Source organism: Benincasa hispida, chromosome 3, assembly GCF_009727055.1.
Source record: "Benincasa hispida cultivar B227 chromosome 3, ASM972705v1, whole genome shotgun sequence".
Lineage (NCBI taxonomy): Eukaryota > Viridiplantae > Streptophyta > Magnoliopsida > Cucurbitales > Cucurbitaceae > Benincasa > Benincasa hispida.
This window is the reverse complement of record NC_052351.1, coordinates 67,519,031-67,542,674: the sequence shown is the minus strand read 5'-3', so window position 1 is coordinate 67,542,674 and position 23,644 is coordinate 67,519,031. Positions and strand designations below refer to the sequence as shown.

The following is a 23,644-nucleotide window of genomic DNA, read 5'->3' as shown; positions in this document are numbered from 1 at the left end:
ATTTCTCCATAGGAATGATCAGGATCAAATCATTTGTAGCATTTTACAACAATTGTAACAACTATAAAGTGGGTTGTATCCGTTGCATCACCAGGATAAGGTATTTAGTCTTATCCATCTACTACAGACCATTTAGGTTATCGCTTGGACATGATCCACCTATATATCTCCACATACATGATCAAGTTAAAGAAGACAACCTTGGATCTTAGTTTATTGGTTTTGTGGGTTAATGCTACTAAATGTCAAATAAAATACATCAGGTTTTATTAAATAAATAAACTGTTTGTACATTACAATTACAAAGTACAGAACCCATTGAGATTTAGGGTATCAACACCAACAATCTCCCACTTGTTCTAAAGCTAGTGAGGTATACATCATAAAAGTCAAACTTGAAGGAACCATTGAAGGTCCTTGAGTGAAAAAAGGGGATCGAACCCAAACCCAAAATTTATAGAATTATAATTTTACGACAAACAAGCAGAAGTTATGCATCTAAAAATAGTCTACAGTATGCTTGAGAATTTTACAGAAGAATAAATGGGTTTAGAAACCCTTACCTTTGAAGAGTCGTTCTTTAAGAAGAATCCCTCGATCAAAAGGATACTACCACGATTGAAAACTCTGTATTCTCTGGGTGAGAATCCAAGAGTTTTGTGTGTGCTCTGGCTATTTTGAAAGATGGAAAATTGGAGAGAAGAAATCAGAGGAATAGATTGGGAAGAGCTTTTTAGAACTTACAGAACCCTTATGTGCTTCCCACTCTCATGTTCTAGAGAGAAAAAAGGGGAGAGAGTTACAACTCCCTATCTAAAATTGTTTTTAAAAATAAAATTAATAAAATAAATTAATTTCAATAAAAACTTCAATATGTATTTATATGATAATCAATTTATCATATAATATATATTAAACTATATGTTATGTCAAATATAACATATAACATATAGTTTAATATTGTATCCAATACAGTATAACCTATAGTTTAATTCTCTCAACAACGATATTTAATATAAATCTCATTTATATTAAATTTAATTATATGAATCAAGTTCATATAATTAATATTTGAATCATATTCAAATATTTATTTCCTCTCAAATAAACTTTATATTATAATGTATTAAATACATTATAGTAATTCTATCATATATAATTAGATTAAATTAATTATATCACATATAATTAATTCCCTTAATCAATTTGAACAATTCAAATTAATCTAAAATTGATTCTCATTAATTCCCGTTAAGCTACAGAGGGTACCTCATGGACCTGTAGCTTGAAGCTCTAATGGTACGTGAATAATTAATTAAACTCTTTAATTAAATTATTCACCATCCGTTAACTGTTGGGACACTCCACTAAAGACCAGTAGCTGCACTATTTGCACTACATATATATTTTTATTCCATTGGATATAACCACTCAACAGTACAATGACTCTTCACAAATTACTTGTAAGTACAACTAGGTCAAAATTACCGTTTTGCCTTTAAAGTTACATCTAACTCCTTAAATACCACTAATCCCTCTAACGAATAATAAATCATAGTCCAACTATGACCAAACCGCAGTTAGGCTAGGAGAAGGTGTCGCACCACATTGTTCAAGTCCTGAAATCAACCCACAAGGGAGCAATTTATCTACTTACCTTGACGTTGGGGAAGGAGTGAATTCCTTCTTGTGTTGCTGTGTTCCCAACTCCCCAATCAGATGAATTCCCAAAATGGTAGGCTTGTTGAGTCGGCGATCTAGCCACTTTTGCTCATACAAATCAAAGAACCACCTTTATAGGTAGGAGTTTACAACCCACTCAAGATTTAGGTCATGTCACCTATGGTCATCCTGATGAAATGTAAGTCTCTATTATAAATGACATTATATAATAAGACTAAAATTTTTGTGGTCCGGTCTTATACAGACACCTTTGTATAGAATACTCTCACTCAAATGTCTCGACAAATGATCAGGATCAGATCATTTGTAGCACTTTACAATAATTGTAATATCTATAAAGCGGGTCATACTCGTAGTGTCACTAGGATAAGGTATCCAGCCTTATCCATCTACTACAGACCATTTAGGTTATCACTTAAACATGATCCACTCATATGTCTCTACATACATGTTTAAGCTACAAGATAACTTAGATGTTAGTTTATTGGTTTGTGGGTTTAATGCAACTAAATGTCAAATAAAACATCACATATTTTATTAGATAAATAAAATGTCTGTACAATACAATTACAAACTATAGAACCTTATGATATTTAGGGCATCAACCCCAATAATCTCCCACTTGACCTAAAGCTAGTGGTGTGTACAATATAAAAGTCAAACTAATATATATAAAGTATACAAAAAATAAACTAGGGCATAACATGCCCAATACAAATCTCCCACTTGCCCTAGTCTAAACGTGGCCTGTGCCATAGACCCATACTCTACAGGTGACCCTTAAACACCTTAGCTGTAAGGGCATTTGTAAATAGATCAACAATGTTGTGCTTCAAAGCTATCTGCATGCCGATCATGTCTCCTCAATGGATAATCTCTCGGATGAGATAATACTTCTACTCTATATGCTTCCCGTGCTTGTGACTCCTAGGCTCTCGGAAACTAGCCATAGCACCACTATTATCACAATAAAGGGTGATGGGGTTTGACATGTCTGAAACCAATTCCAGATCAATCAGGAATTTCCTAAGCTAAATAGCTTCCTTAGCAGCTTCACAAGTCACTACGTACTCTGCCTCCATGGTGGAGTCAGCAATGCACCCTTGCTTGGTGCTCATCCGTTAAGAGTGAATACTGATCCTGATGTGGATTTCCTAGAGTCCGTGTATCTTGTAAGGATCAAATCCTTAGAACCATATATGAGCATGTAATCCCTTGTTCTTCGTAGATACTTGAGGATATTCTTAACAACGGTCCAATGATCATATCCTGGATTAGACTGATATCTACTGACTATCCCCACCGCATAGCAAATTTTAGGTCTAGTACATAACATCACATACATTAGGCTGCCAACAGCCGATGTATAGGGGATCTGTCTCATTTTCTCAACCTCTTGAGGTATCTTAGGACACTGTTCCTTAGACAATATAACTTCATACTTGAAAGGTAGTAAACGTCTCTTGAAGTTTTGCATCGAATACTTGACAAGCATTTTGTCAATGTACGATGCTTGAGACAGAACTAGCATTTTGTTCTTTCGGTCTCTAAAGATCTAAATTCCCAGAACAAACTGTGCCTCTTCCAAATCTTTCATTTGGAATTGGGTCGCCAGCCAGTTCTTAACTTCAATCAGTAGACCTACATCATTTCCAATTAGTACGATATCGTCTACATACAAATAGAAAAGCTACTGATCGGTTGATAATTTTCTTATATACACAAGGCTCATCGGCATTCTGATCAAAGCCATAATATTTGATTGCAGTATCAAATCTTATGTTCTAAGATCGAGAAACTTACTTCAATCCATAAATGAACTGATTAAGCCTGCAAACCTTTTGTTCTTGACCTTGGGTTATGAATCCCTCAGGTTGCTGCATATAAATGGTCTCCTCAAGATTTCCATTTAGAAAAACAGTCTTGACGTCCATTTTCCAAATCTCAGTCATAATATGAGGCAATGGACAAGAGGATCCGAATAGACTTTAGCATGACAACAGGTGAGAAAGTCTTCTCATAGTCGACTCCCTCGACTTGGGTATAATCCTTTGTCACTAGTCTAGCTTTGAAGGTTTTCACCTTCCCATCAGCACCCTATTTTCTCTTGTAGATCCAGTTGCGACCTATAGGTTTTACCCCATCTGATTGATCTACAAGATCTCAAACTGAATTGAAGTACATCGATTCCATTTCGAGATCCATAACTTTGATCCACTCATCTTTGTCAACATCCTCCATTGCCTTCTTATAAGACAATAGATCCTTAACATCTTCGTTAGCTATCATAACTAGAATTTCTGTTAAACCCATATAACGGACAGGAGGGTTCACAACCCTTCCACTACGTCAAGGTTCCCTCAACACTTGAGGTGGATTTGACCTACTAAATGATCCAACTTCAACAACTTTTGTTGAGGTGTTGGGTTATTCAACAACTCTTGTTGAAGTTTCATTTAACATTATTTTACTGTGGGGGCTTGTGCTCCCTTATGTGATCTTCTTCTAGAAGAGTAGCGTTTGTCGACACAAACACTTATTTTTCCTTAGTGTCGAAAAATAATCACCTCTCGTTCCTTTGGGGTAGCCCACAAATAGGCACAGTTTTGAACGAGGTTCTAGATTCTTTTGCCTTAAACACATGTATTGGGCAACCACAGATCCTGAAATGACGTAAACTAGCTTTACAACCATTCCAGAACTCCAAAGGTGTTCTCGTAAAACTCTTGGATGGAAAAAAAATTCAAAATATACGCTGTAATATGTACTGCAAAACCCCAAAATGAATCAGGTAAGAAAGCGTAACTCATTATAGATCGAACCATGTCCAACAGGGTTCAATTTCTCCTTTCTAGTACACCAGTTTGCTAAGGTATCTCAAGTGCTGAGAGTTAGGATACTATTCTATGCTCTATCAAATGGTTTTGGAATGTAAGATCCAAAAACTCTCCACCTCAATCAAATTGAAATGTATTAATTTTTCTATTTAATGCATTTTCAAATTCGTCCTTGAACTCTTTAAAGTTTTCAAAGGATTCAGATTTATGTTGCATTAAATAAACATATCCATACCTTGAATAATCATCAGTAAAGGTGATGAAATATTCAAACCCTCCTCTTGCTTTTACTATCATCGGACCACAGAGGTCTGAATGTACTAGCTCTAAGGGTTCTTTGGCCCTGTGACCTTTCGTGTAAAAAAATCTTTCAGTCATTTTGCCTTCAAGGCATGACTCACACACAGGTAAAAAATTTTCTTCTAACTCGCTTAGAAGTCCATTCTTTACCTATCTCTCAATCCTATTGAGATTGATGTGTCCTAATCTTAGGTGCCAAAGTTGGGCATTTTTTTAGGAGAAATTTTAAGTCTTTTATTTTGAGCCACTGCAGTTTTAAACATTTTAGTGTTAAGGAGGGATTTAGTTGTTAATGGTCTTAGCACATAAAGATTATCTTCGAGATTTTCAGAACAAATATGTACACCATTTTTGTAAATGAACACTTTATTTACATTAAAAGAGATAATATAATTTTGTTCTAATAGACATTTTACAGAAATAAGGTTCATTTTTAAACTTGGAACCAAAAATACATTATCTAGTATAACATATGATTTCTGTAAATAAAGTCGAAATCCTCCCACTGCTATAGCTGAGACGATGTGCCTAATTCCAATCCGCATCGTCATCTCCCCATCTTCCAGTTGCCGCTAGGAACTAATTTTCTAAAATGAAGAACAAATATGGTTAGTGGCACCCGAATCAATTATCACAGTCGAATCATCATTCTCCACTAAACAGGTTTCTAAAACAAGCAAATCATATTTACCTTGCTTGGCCTTCTTCTTTTCTACCAAATATTTGAGACAGATACTCTTCCAATATCTCTCTTGGTTACAACGGACAAAAATTCCCTTTGCAACCTTGGCCTTCTTGCCATTTTGGGCAGCAACTGGTGGGTTAGCTTTCTCTTTCTAGCTTTGTTCTTCTTCCACTTTTTGGTATCGAAAGAAGAAGGCACAAACTTTGTCCCAGAGGTTGAACCTCTAAAAAACTTCTTAGAGGATGAAGCAACATTTGCCTCACCTTTCTGTTCCTTGGTTTTCATCAAGGACTGGAAGGTTTGTAGCTCATTGAGCAAGGTGGTCAGCTTGTAGTCAATCCTGTTCATAACAACATTGCTACAGAATTGTAGGAAACTTTCAGGTAAAGTTTCCAAGATGAAGTAAACCTGACTGGCTTCATCTTCACAAACCCGTTCATCTCCACCACGTTGAAATGAACCATCATGTTGAGAACATGTTCTCTAACAGATGCCCCTTCTTGCATATAGGTTTTGAAGATGTATTTGAAAGTGTCATGCTTGAACTGTGCGGGCGATTGTCTGAACATTCCCCTCAGGGACTCCATGATCTCACGGGTTGTGAGCATATGCTCATGTTTCTTGGCCAAGACTTCAGAAAAGCTTGCCAAGATGTATGCTCGGGCCTTCTCATTTTCCTGTGTCCATCGTTCATATGCTTTTCGAACATTTCAAGAAGCATTTGGAGCTGGAATGGGAGGACGGTCCTCCATTAGGACAAATCGGAGGTCATCAATGGTCAAAATAGTTTTGATTATGTTTTTTCAAGTTGTTTAATTATCGCCCATTAGTTTGTAGGCGGTGAGTAAATTAAGAGTCGTGGAAGTCATTATGAACAAATTTGCTGAAACCATACAAATTATTTATATTAGTCTATTTGCATTAAACTGCTTAGAAAAAAAAATCAATTTTAGCAAAATAATTTAATGTACCCTAAATGACATATATTTTGCAATAATACTTTAGTAAGGCAACACAAAAGCTATTATAGGGTGATCAGGTGCCCTTTCACTAAAATGAAACTATCTCAACCAATAGACAGAACAACTTCTTGTTACTGTAACTATTAGTCACCACTGTTCGATCCAGAAATTGTTAAACTTGCTTAACATTTCTTATAAGTATAATCCCTCATTTTAGATTCTAGAGTTCTCCCCCAATAAGCCAACCGTAGGGAAAAACTGATTGGGGCAAAAACTAAAGTAACTCTTATCTATTTTTGGAGTTTGACTAAAGAATTATGCAAAAATGCCATCTATAGGGGGACATTCAAGATGCCATGAGGCCGTACATGAGACTTTACTTCAAACTAATGAGAGAGACCAAAGGATGTGTTGTCACACGTCCCGCTCCCACTTACTATAAACACTCTCTCCATTCACCTTGATATTGATCTATACAAACACCATTTGTAAGGGGACGCTTAAGGTGCCTCGAAGCTGAGTATAGATCTCACGGTGTGAATCTTTAAGGAGAAACATGAAGAGAATAAAATGAAGTATCATATACTCCATTTTCCTCCCACTGAGCATTTTACCTAGGGTTAATTAACTTAGGAAAATTCGTTTGGTTACTGATTTTAACTAAGTGATTGTTTAATTTGCCCAAAAATAATATTTTCTTTGGATAGTGTTCGTACTTCGTCATGTGCACTAGGAGTGTATTATAAATAAAGATGGAAGACAAGATTATGGTGAATGAAGATGAATGGTGAATTACTTCTCTAGGTGAGAAGATTAGGTGATGGATTTATGAGATGCGTTACACTCTCTATGATCGTACAAGCTTTTCCTGAGTCAGATCTAAGTATAAATCTAATTCAGATTCCTGGTAAGTCCAGGGTCGAACACAGGAATTTATGCTAACTAACGCAGACCTTTCATTGCAGCAGATGCAAAAGGGTTCTAAATAAAAGTTAGAGGAGTTTTATCTACACTAATTTTACTGCATGCATACAAGAAGACACAAGAGTTCAAGTGAAACACAGGGTTAAATGAAAGAATGGTGCTAACTGATAAGGGTATATGTTGATCCAAGTAAGATAAACACGTGTAAGAGTATGGGTAAAGATGAAGATGAGAGATGCTTGTTTACAATCCAAATGTATGTAGGTATTTTAGGTTTCTGTTTATCTAATTATTCAACATTTCTCAATGCAAATGTCACATGTTCCTATTTCTAGGGTGCATCCATTGGTTATAGAAAGTAGTGAAATACAAGTATTTTTTTATCTCTAAAGCTATTGTGCGTTCTGACTCAGTGCATTTGTAGTTATCACACTCTCAAATTTTGAACAATGCTCGTCCTCGAGTATTCAAAAAATAATCCTTTATCATCTCCATTATCTTAATGCACTAACTTCACCTCTCATCATGCTAACTTAAGTATTAAGGTTGGCGTTTAAAAAAAATACAGGTTTGTTCCTTCTCTAAGAAAAAAAAAAAGAATGTGTCTACTGACTCCTTTTGTTTCCCAAAACATTCTCATCTTTTTAAACCAACAATGCGTTAGATACTACTTTTATAAAAGATCTAAAAAGAATGTGAGGTATTTTTCAGGACCACCTATGCGTTAATTCAAGTGACCCACCTTCGTTTTGGCTTGCCTCCACGGGTGTCATGCGAGCATCCAACTACGTGTGAGTGCCCTTCACAACTGAACTCATATATAATCATTTATACGTTTCAAGATGACATTTTTTCTTAAGCTAGATAGTGGAGTTGGGTTGCGTTGGTCTTGGGTACTTAACTTCGTTTTGGCTTGCCCCCATGGGTGTCATGGAGCATCCAACTATGGTTAAGTTCCATTCCTAATCTTAACTCTTGTCAACTTGAAGTTTTATTTTATAAAGTGCTGACAGAGGAGATTACTTATTACGTCCATTTTTTTTATGGGAACGCATCAACTCAGACTTTCCCCACCCCCAAATTTTGGAGATTAGTAAGGCCCTCATTACTGAAAGAGAATTATAAAAAATGCTTTGGGATTTTCAAAAGGAGGTTTGAGTTGAGGCTTGCATGCGTCAGAGATAAAAGATATGCTTGATTTCTTAGAAAAGTTCAGACTAGATTTTTCTTAACACCTAACTCTAGACTTATAGATTTTACACTAGTAATATCATCAAGGTATTAAGTTAGAGCACAAGATAAGAAAACAATCAAGGAATCAAGAAAGGTATACACAGGAAAAATGCAAGGATGAAAAATGAAAGTTTCATTCAATACTTAAAGAACGCATTGGGATCACTCATACAAAACTAAGTTTTACAAAATATTAAATTCATAAAACACAAAAAACACTCCCAAATTCCTATTGAGCTGGTGCGTCATCCTTGCGTTCAGGTGTAGGGTCTTCATCCATGAAACGTAAAGGTTCACCAGGTGGGCAGGCAGATGTGGCAAGGTAAACATCCCCATTAGGACTTGGTTAATGTATTGAGTTGTAAAGTTGAACTGGTCATGCATTCTCTGCGTTTGCTGCCACATATAATCCTTTATTACCATATTCTGGCGCTGCAAGGCCATCTGCACATAGAGCGCTTCCATAGATGCGACCAGCGGTCTGATTTGATCCCGAATGAACTCATTTAGCTTATCCACATTGGTATGCGCTGGAGGTGAGGCTTAGGTCTCACGCGTTTCCCCAACTGGGTCTTCTGAATGTTGTGCGTTACTTGTTCCTAACCCAGTTGGTTCATAAACGATGGATGGAGGAATGAATGAGAGCAGAGTTGGGGATTGTAAAGGAGAAGGGCAGGGGCTAAGGGTCTCACCAACTTGATCTCTTTCATGTCAACTTGATGCGTGAGATTAAGTTGTTCATCGGCTATTGAGGGCAAAGTTAAGGCGGGGAGAGGCAAGTTTAAATTAAGGCACGCATCTTCGTGCTTCAATGCCAGCTCCGCTTCAAATTCTTCATTTATGGAAGCATCATCGCTATGTTCAACTTCTCGGACGCGTCTTCTCTTTGTCGCGTGCTTAGAGAATCGAGGTTTTGCTATCGTGGTTCTTGGAGGTAAGATAGGTTGGTTAGGCGAACCACGGAGCAAATGCCTAATTAGCTCGATGTCCATATGACCATCGACCTTTTCATAGTCATCCTCCAGAGGGATGCCTGCGCATTCACACAATGCACAAATAAGCCACGGGAACTACAGTTGGCCACATGAAGTATTATATATCCTATTTTCCTTCTACTAAGTGTTTTACCTAGGGTTAACTAACTTAGAAAAATACGGCTAATTATTTTTACTAAGTGATTGTTTAATTTGCCCAATGTAATATTTACTTTGGATAGTTAAACAATATTGATTATTGTTCAATAAACATTTTAATAAGCTTTAATCAATCATTGCATGCTTGTAGCAAAACTATCTAATTCACCTTCCAGGTCAATTCCCAAGTAGGAATGTTTCATTTCCGCCAGCTTAAATACCCAGCTTAGACTGAACCGTCCTTAGACAAAAGTATCTTATAGATACATTTTCTACCAATTTAAACTTTTATTTTAAATTAATTTAATCCTATTAAACTAATTAAAAGATTAACCTATTTCTAATCTCATTAGTAATATTGTGATCATAGGTCTACATTGAATCATATTTTAAACGATTTAAAAAATGATTTTAACGTATGTTAGCATGTAACTCTGAATTATAGATTTTAGTTTCTAATTTCATTTATTTATAACAATTATAAAGAATAAATGAAATAAAATTAAAACCTATGACTGCATCTAATGACATACTCGTAAAACTATAACATTTATAAATTACCTAAAGTAATATCATGCTTCATGCAATCTCATTATCATTACTTAACCATATATAACCATTATATATAAAAGTAAAGCAAAAAATAACATTCATCCATACATTCAAATTATATATTATGACCATTATAATATAAATGATGCAAGGATGTTATTAATGCATACATTTATATATTATAACTCTTATATTATATGATGCATGAGTATGCTATAAACAATACATGCAACTATATATTATAACATTTATAATAAACATGATGCATGAATAATGTTTATCCTAAGGTGGGATTTAACTACATGACATACTTATGACATTTAATTATATAAAATCATACATCACATGCACAATTAAATAAAATAGCAATTGTGGATCGAAATTGGCACACGTAACTTTAATTAAATAATTATAATTATAATAATTTAAATAAAAAATAATAATTATTACAATTAATAATAAATAAATAAAATAAAATGAAAAAACTGCTACAAACTACTTTTCTCAAGATTCGACCGTGTTGGGGTTGATGCCCTAAATCTCATGGGTATTGTAGTTGTCATTATATTATACAAATAATTTATTTATCTAATAAAATAAAGAGGTATTTATTTATCATTTAGTTTCATTTATCCACAGAAACCAATAAGTTAAGATCCAGAGTTATTTTCTGAAACTTAAACATTATAAATGCAAATAGTTTATATTCAATAAAGTGCATGAACATGATGTTCTATGCAAATAGTTTGTATAGAGACTGAATTGTTTGTTATAACATTTTCTATGAAAATAGTGGTTCAGTCTTATACAAACTATTTACATAATTTATTATATTTATTCTCATAAACATAATGCATGATGTTATTGAGGTATATTCAGTAAAGTTGTAACTTGCACTTGTTAAAGCCTAAATCCAAGAAACTAATGAACCCCTAGCTATAACATGAATACTTGAACTTTATGTGGAGAAATAAAAGTGGATCAAATTTAAGTATATAGCCAAATCGATCTATAAGTATAGAGATAGGGCTGGGTACCTTATCCTGGAAACACTATGAATGCTGCCCACTTTGTATTTAAGACAAACGATGTGATCCTGAATAGTTCATGTCGAGACATGCGAGTGGTGGCATCCTATGCAAAAGATATTTGCATGAGATCGAACAATGAAATAGTCACTTCTTTATATCGCCATTTACTGTTAAAATTGATTGTTTCATTTCGATGACCTAAGGTAACTCGATCTTAATCCTGAGCTAACTATGAACTCCTATTTATTCGGGATTATCCTTTAATCTACATGGGTGAGAGTGGCTCAACATCACCACTCAACAAGTCTCCCATTTTAGGTGTAAGATCGAGTAGATAGCTGAGGCCATAGTCCTGCAAGATGAAATTCACTCCTACCTGATTTCAGGATTAGCAGATAGGTTGTTCCCTTGATTACTGACTCCTAGTTTTGAATAAAGGGCCCTACCCTCTCTATGGCTGAGGGGGACTCAGTTTATTGGTAGGATTATAAATCAATTGTTCATTAGTGGATCAGTGGAGACTTAAGGAGCAAGATGTATTATAGGGGTAAAACAATAATTTTGACCCAACTGTAAATACGAATAACTTATGAAGGATCGACTTACTGATCATGGTTAAATCAAGTGGACATAAATATATCTATGGTGTGGAAAGTATAACTACTGGACTTTAGTGGATTGTGTTGGTAGTTAACGAATGTTGGTTAATTCGGTTAAAAGAGTTTAGCCAATTAATCTCGGGTCGTTGGAGGTCATGATCTGTAGGTCCATTAGGTCTCTCTGCTAGCTCATATCAGATTAAACCTTAGAACACTGTGATGAGTGAGTTTGAAGTGTTCATATTCAAATTAGGGAATCAACATTAAATATATGTGATATATTTAACGATAGGTAATTTAATTAATCAAAGTAGTAGGAATTAATTCCATTTTTTCTCTTCCAAAATTCAATTAATGAAATTGTTTAATGAATTATTTAATATTAATTTGATTTAAAATTAATTATTTGAATTAATTTTTAATTAAATGGAATTAATCAAAGTTGGTCAAAGTCAAATGTCGACTTCACTGAGTTTTGAAGGTCAAAGGTTAAAAGTTGACTTCACTAAGTGGGAAATTCCAAAATTAGATTTGAATTAATTTTGAATTAAAATTTGACTAAAGTCAAATATTGAGTTCAAAGTAGTCAAAAGTCAAAATGTTGACTTCACCTAGTGGGAAGATCCAAGAATGATTTTTAGTGGAAAAATCCAACTTTTAAGGAATCAGTGAGTAATTCATTTGGCAAAGTGTTGATTCCACAAAATACCACTTATTCCACTAAATTGAGTGCATTTTGCAGTGTCAAAATTTGGTTAACTCAATTTTGAATGAATTGCACGTAATTGTTCTATAAATAGGATGCTTTGATGAAAATTAAACTTCTTAGTCATTTTTATGATTTTCAAGTTAGTTGAAAAAAAAAATTCTTGGCAACTTAGAGATTCTAAAAGAGTTTTAGAATTTAAGTCCTCAATTCTCTCTCAATTTCTATTCTAAATTCATTCTTGTCACTCACTAAATACCACCATCCAGTTCTAAGGTCGGAGAATAGTTAGGAAGACCCTCGTGGTGGTTCACAGTCAGTTCGTGGGAAGATTAGAGCAGAATTGGTGGTCAATTTGGAGTTACAAAGGTTGTAACTCAAACACTAATTTCAAAGTTATTTGCATGGATGTTTTATCTTTAAAATTAATAAAATTTAGAGTCTTAGGATCCAAATTGTTTATGCTTGCACGTTGTTTATTCTTACAAATGCACCGTTGATTGGTTATATCTAATGGACACGAAAATATATCTGTAGTACGAAGAGTGTAGCTGTCAGTCTTTAGTGAAGTGATTGACAGTTAATGGAAGTTGATTAATTTAATCAAAGAGTTTGATTAATTAATCAAGTACTATTGGAGCTTCAAACTATAGGTCCATAAGATCCCATCGTTAGCTCAATTGGGATTGAGAATCAAATTAATTCGGATTAATTTGAATTGTTCAAATTAATAAAGGCAATTATTTATATAAAATTGTATGAGATATAATTTGAGAGAGAGAGAAAAAAGCAACCTAAAGATGAATTTGATTTATTAATTATTTTATAGAATATATATATATATTATATATATATATAATAGTAAATTAAAGTATATATATAAAAATTAAATAAAAATTAGTTTTATTTAATTATATGTTTTTTTAATTACTTGAACCTTTCATTTTCTTCAAATAACTTCTAAACCTTTCATTTTCTTCAATAAATTCTCGCATTATTATTTTGAAGATGAAAAAGAAAGGTTCTTTTATCTTCCATCACTTGCACTGTTATAAATACTCCAAAATGTGTCGAAGTTGTAAGGTGTTAAAAATACTGAAGTTGTTAAGGTTTTAGAAAAGTGTTTTTTCTCTCAAAACAGAATCATTCCCTCTCCAAATTATTCAAAGAAGCCCACAAACTCTCTACGGTTCTCTACCCTAAGAATACCGAGGCTTCCACGTGGTAGTGTCTGTTAGTTTTGAACACTTGTTGTTGTGTTGCGTGTTCAAAGTTTCTGGAGAGGAAATCATGAAGAGACTAGTCTTTAAGGGTACGGTTTCCAAATATTTTATTCTTCTTAAATTATATATATATATATATATATGTATGCTTAGCTGATCATATGTATTCTATTTACGTCACATATATTCTTTGTGCGTTATGTAAAATTAAAATTAGGACGTGATCTTTTCTACAATAGGTACTCGTGTATCCTTTCCGAATGCACGTCTTCACAAACTTTTCCAAATGCACGCGCACCTTGTCAGAGCACAACGACACTTTGCCTAAGCCTTAAGTATTGAATTAATTCAGATTAATTTGAATTGAACTGACATCAACAAACTATTGTTGAAGGTTTAGTAGTTTCACTAGAAATTCATTTAACACTATCTTTAACACTATAGATACTTCAGCACTACAATAGTTGGTAGTTCAGTGTTAAATTTAAGATACTTCAGCACTACAATAGTCGAATCCAGTATCTATGCCTAGGAGTACGACTAATCCAATAAGACGAGCAACATCAAGTCAAGGTACCGAGTGGTAGAGTTCCCCAGCTCATGCTGCATGGGTTCGAACACATGGCATAGGACAACCAAAGCTTTGACATCCTTGTCAGAAAGGATTGGGGTGGTCTCGATCTTGTTTATCGCCCTTCGCATCTCGAGGCCTCAAGCTTATGCCGAGTCAAAAAGGCTTCGCTCTCAGAAACCAGTAGCGATATTTTGACCCGTCCGGCCCTGATGGCCTCCAACCTGGCTAGTAGTGTCTCTTTATTCTTGTAAAGCCCAAGAGTCGCGTTCAAGTAGCACCTTTCGTTTAGCAAAAAACACTACTTTCATCGTACAGTATCTTCTCCAGATCAGACTTGACCTTCTTCAGACGTTGCTTCTTACTTGTTTCATTAACTGAGAGGAATAGGATAACTGAAACTGATTATACTTCTCCACATTTTTAAAGTACTCATCGACAAGTTTTCTGAGAGGAGGGTGGTTGGCACCACAAATGCTGGAAATGGCTCGAAATATCTCATGTGTTTCTTTCTCCAGACTAAGAACCTTCTCAAAAGGAGTACGTATGATCTTCTTGTGCATAATCTCCCATATGGCCGAGGCTGCATGTGAAAAAATACGGTGGGCTGCACAGAACTCGAAAACCTCGGGGACGACAGAGGTGGTGCGCCTATCTACTTTGCCTCGGGAACTCACTATCACTTGGACTTGCCAAGAACCTCGACGCTTCTCTGGGTTGGAGAACCCTTCCTGCTGCAGGAATCAAAGGGGAATTAGTTTCCTTGGTTATGAAATCTGAAGCCTCGATGTTCCCAACGACCATCGCCTCCTTGACATGAGGGATGTGACCGAGGATAGCACGCACTGGACAGGACCTTGGGCACGGGATCCACCGCAGCGCTTCGAGGTACCAACGCCCTCAACGGGAAAAGAGCCCACCAAAGATTCTTCGCTTCGTGAGGCTTCAAGTCCTTGAAGAGAAAGGTTCAGAGGTGACTGCAAAGATGAGACTAAATGTAAACCGTACAGTTAAAAAAAAACAGGAGACGAGACAGAGGACTTATATATATATATATATATATATAAAAGGGACGACATACCAGTAGGTAGAGAGCGTTAGAAGCCACCAGATCATTCTGAACCCTCTCAAGAAAATCGACATCCGAGGCCTTGTGCTTTCTGGAGGTCACTTCCAACAACGATCACCAGTACTACTATGACTGTCCTCCTCAACCGGTTTGGAAGTGTCTTTTTGTGCAATCGCTGCCACCTCCTCAATCAGGCGAAGTTGATTCCCCCCATGGTTGATCCCTTTGCCTTTGGGTAATCTTGGCGGCGCTGGGGTAGGAATAGCACTAGTCACTAATAAATGAAGATTCCCTTGGAAGTAGATCCCGTGCTTTGTCAACCACCAATCCTTGAACCATGGGATAACATGAGTGTGCAGATCCAATGTACGGGCCGACAAGAATACCTGAGACGAGGGCTTGCGTCTCGTACATACTCTCTAGTTAATGTAAAACGTTTTTCGGCATAGGGGTGGGAGGTATTCCCCTTATATCATTCGGAATGTCCTGATGGAAGCCGAACTGTCGGTCAAAGCGAAAGGGACTATATGACTCTATAGTTCGGACATTCCCATACTGGGAGGATATGTAGCTTAATCGCATGCTGGAGAAATAACTGGACTTCAGAAAAGACAGGTCTCTATCGTCAGTTAGGCGTTCATGGCTGCTCCTGTTCAGAATGCTTGCGTACCACTGAATACTGGCGCGCTATGGATTAATTCACAATGCTTCGTACTCGTCGAAGTAAATCAAGCGACCTTCGTCAGAAAAGCAGGCCATCTTGGAACCCCGAACAGCTACAGGAACGGGGTAATGCGTGTTGAAGTAATGGGCCAGCCAACTATGGACATAATGCATGGGAAAGTGAAAATCCATGCGCCTGATTGGGTTCGAAGCCTCTTCAATCAGCCCTAGGCCATGATAGATTTGGCCAAGACCGGAACGACGAGACTATAAAAGTTCTGTGAGCCATCAAACTAGCCATTCTAAAGACCCCGGGGTGAAGGTAACCTCCTTTCTGGGGAAATACAAAAAGGCATAACCAGCAGGATAGAAAGGCAGCCAGATAAGTTTTGTCCTTCAAGTCGTCTTCTCACCTCTAGCTCTGCGATAGCATGTTCTCCCTGTTTGACCAATCTCAAAATGCAATCTGCGTACCATCAGGATTTTGCGTGGACCGAGATCGAGAGGCTTTCTTTTGCTTCCGTGTAACGGGCTTGACATATTTGTGAGTCCCTAGGAACCAAAAAGAGATGTAAAAGCTGATAGACACTGAGGAGTCATGCTTCGAGGGAGTCATGCGATTTTCTCTCTGCAAGCACACTATCGAAAAATACTCCTGAAAAAAGGTGTTCACACATCTTCGGCAAGTACCCTCTTTGTCGCGGTGACCGGTTAGCTCTTTGAGGGAAGGAACCACCTCCTCGTAAAAGTTTCCTCTGACCGAAGGCCCTCGAGCAACCAGGGGTCCCATAAAGAAATCGATGCTTCGCCCACTGCGGTATGGAGAGTATTGATTGATGGGCACCAGGCTTCACAGAAAGCTCAAACTATGTCACCATTGCGATCATACGTGTACAAGGAGACCGTCACTGCGCCAAGAAAACTGATTTCATGAAAGAATCGTTCGTTTCGACCTACTACAACCTCAAGCCACTCCCAGTAACAGTCAACGAATCCGAATTCTCCAGGGAGTTTCGTCACGACGGTCCAGCGGACCTGACCCTCAATTATGCGATATCCAAGAGTTAGCACTCGATCGGGATTTGGGGTCTCCTCATGAATAGAAGATCGCAGGATCCATGCACACTCTCCTTGGGTCAAGGGCGCTTCCATCGACAATTTGGAAAGGATCATGTTGTCGTCTAGACTTGGCCAACGATCAGCGAAAGGACCGTATAATGATTTTGCTATAGAAAGGCTAAGTCTTTCCTTCATGGGCTGACTCCGGTCTTTAAGAATCACGAGATACCTCTCATCAGATGAAAACGTGCTCGGTGAAGTGAACCATTGTTATGCAAAAAAAATATCACAAGGGGATAAGTTTCAACCATTCAAAGAAAAAAATAAATAAATAAAAAGAGAAAAATAAACCTCTATCCTCTGCGACAACTTGCTAACAGAAGGGACTGGGGGATTCGTAGTAGACCCTTCTGAAATCGAATGGGAGAGTTGTAAGCCTTTGCGGGACCCCTCCCATGACGACCTGGATGCACGAGCGGCGCATAATGCAAAACTTTCCAGGATCCGCCCTAAGGTGATCGAATGGGAGAGTTGTAAGCCTTTGTGGGGCCCCTCCCATGATGACCGGGATACACGAACGGTGCTACAAGGCAGACCTTTCGAATATCCTCCCTAGGGTGATCGAATGGGAGAGTTGTGAGCCTTTGCGAGGCCTCTCCCATGATGATTAGGATGGACGAACAACGTAATAAGACAGGTGTTTCGAAGATCCTCCCCAGGGTGATCGAATGGGGAGTTGTATGTCTTTGCTGTGTCCCTCCCATGACGATCAGGATACACGAACGGTGCTACGAGGAAACCTTTCAAGGATCTTCCCTAGGGTGATCGAATGGGAAAGTTATTAGCCTTTGCGGGGCCCCTCCCATGACGATCAGGATGCACGAATACGAGGAAGAACATGTACACGAAGGATCGGTCACACGGACGTGAGAGAAAAAAACCCACCCTGATTACTGACGGCCGGCGAGATTAAAAAAAAATGGTTGTGCTCTCTTAAGTTACGCTTCAACTCCTAAAAAGAGCAGGGGACGAGTTAGTAAAAAAATCAAGGATAATAATAATAAGTAAATAAATAAATAATTAATATAGTAAAAAAAAAAAAAGAAAGAAAGAAAAGGAGATCTTGTGAAAATAAACAGAATTTATGAAAAGAAAATAGGAAAAAAAGGGGGGAAATTTAAAAAAAAAAGAGAAAAAAAAAAGAAAAGGAGATCGTGAAATAAAAAAATTTAGAAAAAAAAGGCAAATAAGATAGTTAAAAAAAGAAAAAAAAGAGAAAAAAAATAAAAGAATAAAGAAAGAAAATAAAGGGAAATTAAAAAGTAATAATATATATATATATAAGAACAAAAAAAGGAGCCCTAGTTTGCCGATGTCTCTTTTTTTTTTTTTCCTTTCACTTGCAGCAGCCCCCATCTTCTCCCTCACTCCCTACGGCCACAATCCCCATCTTCTTCTTCACTCTCTACGGCGGCACACACTGCCACGGCTACCATTATTGGCCGTCGGAAAGCCTCTGCAGTCAATTTTTTCCCTTCCGCCTCTTATCTTCCCAAAACTCCAGCTCTCAGGTCTGTCAATTTTCCCACAGGCAGGGTCGTCGTTCCTTGCCATTTCCATGAAATATGTTATCCACTCTTTCCAATCTCTTACTCATAGTTACCTTGTCCCTCTCCCTCTCTCTGTCTAACCAGATGGTACTCATCAATTCCCATTTATAATAGCTGCATCTATGGCCACCCACAAACAACTCAACGACGATAACATCAAACATGGAAGAATAGTTGGCAACAACCTCACCGGTGTCAATGGCACAATTTCTAGTCTCTCCGGAAAGCAAGTGGACGTCGTGAAGCGGATCCTGAACGATTCATGTTATTCTTGATTACTATGATGTTCAGAAGTTAGGTAAATTGTCGAGCGATAACACTACAGTTCTCACAACTTTATTTCAGGCAAGCGGTGCCGCAACAAATCAGCAAGGTTTCATCAAGGTTAAATTGATTAACGAAGGTGAAGTCGCGTTTGGATTTGCTGTGAAAAGAGCACCGGCTAATTCAAAATTGGTGAAATATGTTGCTTCTCAGCCATAGTACTGTCATCCAAGCAACTCTTATTTATAGAAGAAAAAATAGCAAATCAGAAATTCAAATAAAATCTAGTTAATTAGATTTTATTAACTATATTCTTTTGATTTTTGGGTGTTTGACGAAGTGTAAACTCAAATTTGTGTTGAAATTGGGATTCTGTTCTAAAAAAAAGTGTTGTGCAAAACTATATATATATATATACTTCTTTTTTCTTTTTTGGGCTTACTCCAATTCAAAAGGAAAACTTCGAATTATTCCACCCAATTTGGATAGGTCTCAGAAATCTCACCCCAATATAAATAAAAATTTGATAAGATTCAAATTAAATCAAGCTGAAATTGATATAAAACTCTTCTAATTTTCGCATGAGAATTTAGTTTTATTCCAAATTTTTGTATAAGTGGGGGACTCAAATCCAAACCGTATTATTGGATTGAACAAAAAAAAATTATATCCAAAATCAATTATTTCTCGAGTCAAAATTTGACATTCTCTAAATTTTATATCAAATAACAAAAATTACTATTCCAAATTCAAGCCAAGATTTGGGTGCCAACAAAAAATTTTGGCCCAATGTCGAGACCTTGACATAATCCAAGTGTTCTCAAATCAAAATATAAGCATACTCTAAACATTCACCAAATCAAAGTCATATTAAAGAAAGAAAAGTCAAAATTCTACTTTAAATTCAAATAAAGAATTGAGTACACTCCAAATCTAAGAAAAAGAATTGTTGGAATTTGAGATACTACTCAAAAATTCAATTTACAATTAAAGTGGAGCATAAATTCTACTTTAGTTCAAATTAAAGTTTACTCGGGAACAAGAAAGTTAGGAACATGTATTGATGTACCAGATCTGCTAATGCTCCCAGGTTGATGCGATGTATTCCACCAGTTGACTGAAAACTTGATTATTGGTATATCGATCGGTCCAACACGGATTGAAATAGAAGCCGGTTCGACAGGAAGGTTTTGAAAACGCAGTGCACCCAGGTAAATAAGGAACGAGATGAATACAGAGGTTAAACGAGCATCCCACACCCAAAAGGTGCCCCACATAGGTATTCCCCGAAACCCCCCAGTCACTAAAGTAAACAACGTAAAAAAAGCACCCATTTCTGTACCGGTTCCGGAAGAGCGAAGAAAAAGGGGATGTTTTGTTAATAGGAACAAGAAAGTGTTTATAGCCGTAGCGATATAAACAAGAATACTCATCCGAGCGGCAGGAACATGTACATACAGAATACGAGAATTTCCACCTTGTTGAAGATCTAGTGGTGTTACCCGAAGACTTAAATGAGAGGGTTGATTCTCCTGTTTCGGATGCCTCTGGCTGGGAAGAAGCCCTAATCTAAGGACTGAAATTCATCTCTTGGCAAAAGTGTGTCAAACAAACAAAATTTCAAATCAAATTTTTGAGCTAAATTCTCATATTTTGGTCAAAATGATGCATCAAAATAAAGGTGTTAAAATCCCACTTTGATTCTGAATTATCTTTTCGAGATCTATCCACCGTATAGACGTGCATAAATCTTGAAAATGGGTCATTTGTTGGACGAGAAATTTTGGACTAATCACAAGTTGCCATGTCGTTTACTAAATTAATGACGAATTCCTAAATCATTAAATTTGGGTCCAATTAGAAGTTAACGTATGTCCCGAATTGAATTGAAGACAAATTTTGATGACAGTTGAATCAGATGAGATTAAATTGGTTCAATTGATATTATTATTGGATATTATTTGGGTGAATTGGACCCAAATTTAAAATCAGACCCAAAACCAACTAATTGGACCCAAGGGCTAGGCCCATGGTCCAATCAAGCCCAAGTCCACGAAGCCCGCCTGAGAACTCTATAAATAGAGAAGTTCTCTTCATTTGTGGAGGTAGTATTTTCTACATTTAGAGAGTCTAGAGAGAATTCATCAACAAGCAGAAGACTCCTAAGACTTCTGAAGCTGCACTCCTATAAGACAGAAGACCCTTGAAGACATAAAGACTTTTCCAAGACTTCTACTTCAAGCTTCCAAGACTTCTACTTCAAGAACGTTTGGCGCTTTTCTTCTTCAAGTCAAGCACATTCACCCAACTGAGAGAGAATTAGAGGATCAAGTATGAGAGATCGAACCACATCGCATTAAATCAACTTCAACATCAACACTAACTCAAGTTCAACTCCATGAAGTACGTTTCTTCGGAAGCCTTGTGTGAATAGTGGGGTGTGTATTGCTCATGTGTTCCATTAATTCAACACTAATAATAATGATGATGATAAACTAAATGAAATTAAAGCAACCCATAAATTTCTTATACCTAAAAGAATACATTTCTCTAAAAAGAAAAGGCATCCGTGTAATAAGTAAAATTTTTGAAGGGTATAATAGTCAAATAATATTAAAAAAAAAACTTTTTAATGTAATATAGATTATGGATTATGGATTAGACCCTAAATTAAAGGGATTCTTCATTTGTAATTATATCTTTGATGATCATTGTCTTACTCAGGTAGGTTATGTTAGAATAATTGCTTTAAATCTATATTAAATAAATTAACTATAGAATCATTCATGTTAAATTATCAAGAATAAATAATATATCAGATTCTATCAAGAGATTGACGATAGCTTCAACATGATGATAATTTTAAGATGACTATTGTCTTCCTCAATCAAACTTTGAGTGCCCTTAGTGGAATCTCTCTAGATAGGATTCAAGAAAGACCGTGTGTTTATTGTTTTGGTATATAGGGGACCATGATCCTAAAGTCTCTTTATATATTAGTTCAATTAAGGTTCTCAATAAACCCTAATCAACTAGGAATGAGCTTCTACCCATTAAGTTCTTATTCAATTAGGAATCTAGGGCCTTAGTTAATTAGATCACTTAATAGATCCTAATCTAATAAATTAATCAAATGTGATAAAATATTAATCCATGTACGTAGTCCATACTTTAATTATACGTATTGTTATTTAAATACGTTTAATAATCTCTCATTTGGGCTATTCTGTGTACCCGATGTAATTAAATCACATAAACTATAAACACACATAAATAGGTTATTTCAATAATAGAATTATGCTTTAGTTCAATTTGGTCCATCTCCTGTATTAACATGGAATTACGACGACTTTTGTCACTACCCTTATAACTAAACCTTCCTTGATCATCAATTCCAATTCATTCAATGATATTGATCAAGTATAGATGGATAGCATGAAAAATACATGTAAAATGGTCTAGATTATGTCTGTTTCCAACTGGTCTAAATTCCTTAGTGAGATCATTCTTAAAAACTTAATGTCAAACCGCATTTGCAAAACCACATGTATGATAAACAAGTTCAGATAATAAAACATAAACCATCAACTTTATTCTATATAGAAAATAAAAAAAATAAGGTCAAAGAACATCCTCAATAACAAACTCCCACTAAACCATGAGATTAGAAAAGTGACTAACACCAACGTGAGCAACATGTTGATGAAAAATTTTATGTGGTAAATCTTTAGTTAATGGATCTGCCACCATAGAGTTTGTTTCTATATATTCTATCGAAATTTGATCATTCTAAACTCTTTCTTTCACAACCAAAAACTTCACATCTACATGCTTTGCTTTGTACTGCTTTTGTTATTGTTGGAATAAATTATTGCCGACTTATTATCACAAACTAATTTTAGTGGTCTTTTTATGCCAACCATTATTCGTAGCCCAGTGATAAAATTTTGTAACTATATTCCATGATTGGATGCCTCATGTTATAAACTTTGCAACCATGGTAGAAGAAGTCATAAGTATTTGTTTAATACTTTTCCAGGATACGGCTTCTCCAGCCAATGGGAGTCAGAATACCCAATGATCTCTAAAAATTCTGATCTGTGATAAGTGAACATATAATATTTTGTTCTCTGTAAATACCTTATAAACTGTTTACCTACTTTCCAACGATCCATCCCTGGGTTGCTTAAATATCTACCTAACAATTTAACTATGAACGCAATATCTAGATGCGTACATACTCGACCATTGTTAAAATTCCAATACCCGATGCATAGGGAACGTTCTGCATCTCCTTCGTCTCGAATATAGTCTTGAGGTGTTGACGTAAATGAAATTTATCACTATTAGCTCTCAAAAAGAGCTATTATTCCTAGCTTAATTCTGGCTCGTTATCGAATTTTACATGTTTATTTCCCTATTTTGTAGGTACTCAGCGATCATGAGGCGGAATTGGTGATTTGGAGCCAAACAAGGTTGAATTGAAGCAATTAAGAGATGATTTAAGCTTCTGGGATTCAAAGGATATGAGACAACCAAA

At 36.2% G+C, this 23,644-nt stretch overlaps 1 protein-coding gene and 1 long non-coding RNA gene across 2 annotated transcripts; one reads left to right on the top strand and one right to left on the bottom strand.

Moving 5' to 3' along the window:
- Window positions 1-18,572: 18,572 nt before the first annotated feature.
- LOC120074061 lies at window positions 18,573-19,491 on the top strand. The gene is made up of 2 exons (XR_005480877.1): window positions 18,573-18,801; window positions 18,925-19,491. It is a non-coding gene; the product is annotated as an uncharacterized LOC120074061 (long non-coding RNA).
- A 641-nt stretch (window positions 19,492-20,132) lies between these two features.
- LOC120073681 (putative cytochrome c biosynthesis ccmC-like mitochondrial protein) lies at window positions 20,133-20,870 on the bottom strand. The gene is made up of 2 exons (XM_039026485.1): window positions 20,801-20,870; window positions 20,133-20,680 (listed from the first exon to the last, which is right to left on the bottom strand). The coding sequence occupies exons 1-2, from the start codon at window positions 20,868-20,870 to the stop codon at window positions 20,133-20,135; spliced, it is 618 nt and encodes a 205-aa protein (XP_038882413.1).
- Between the last annotated feature and the right edge of the window lie 2,774 nt (window positions 20,871-23,644).

Coding starts and splice junctions, on each gene's coding strand:
- LOC120073681 (XM_039026485.1), bottom strand. CDS start 20,870: ATGACCCATTTTCAAGATTTATGCACGTCTATACGGTGGATAGATCTC. Junction 20,681..20,800: donor AAAGATAATTCAGAATCAAA/GTGGGATTTTAA, acceptor GATGAATTTCAG/TCCTTAGATTAGGGCTTCTT.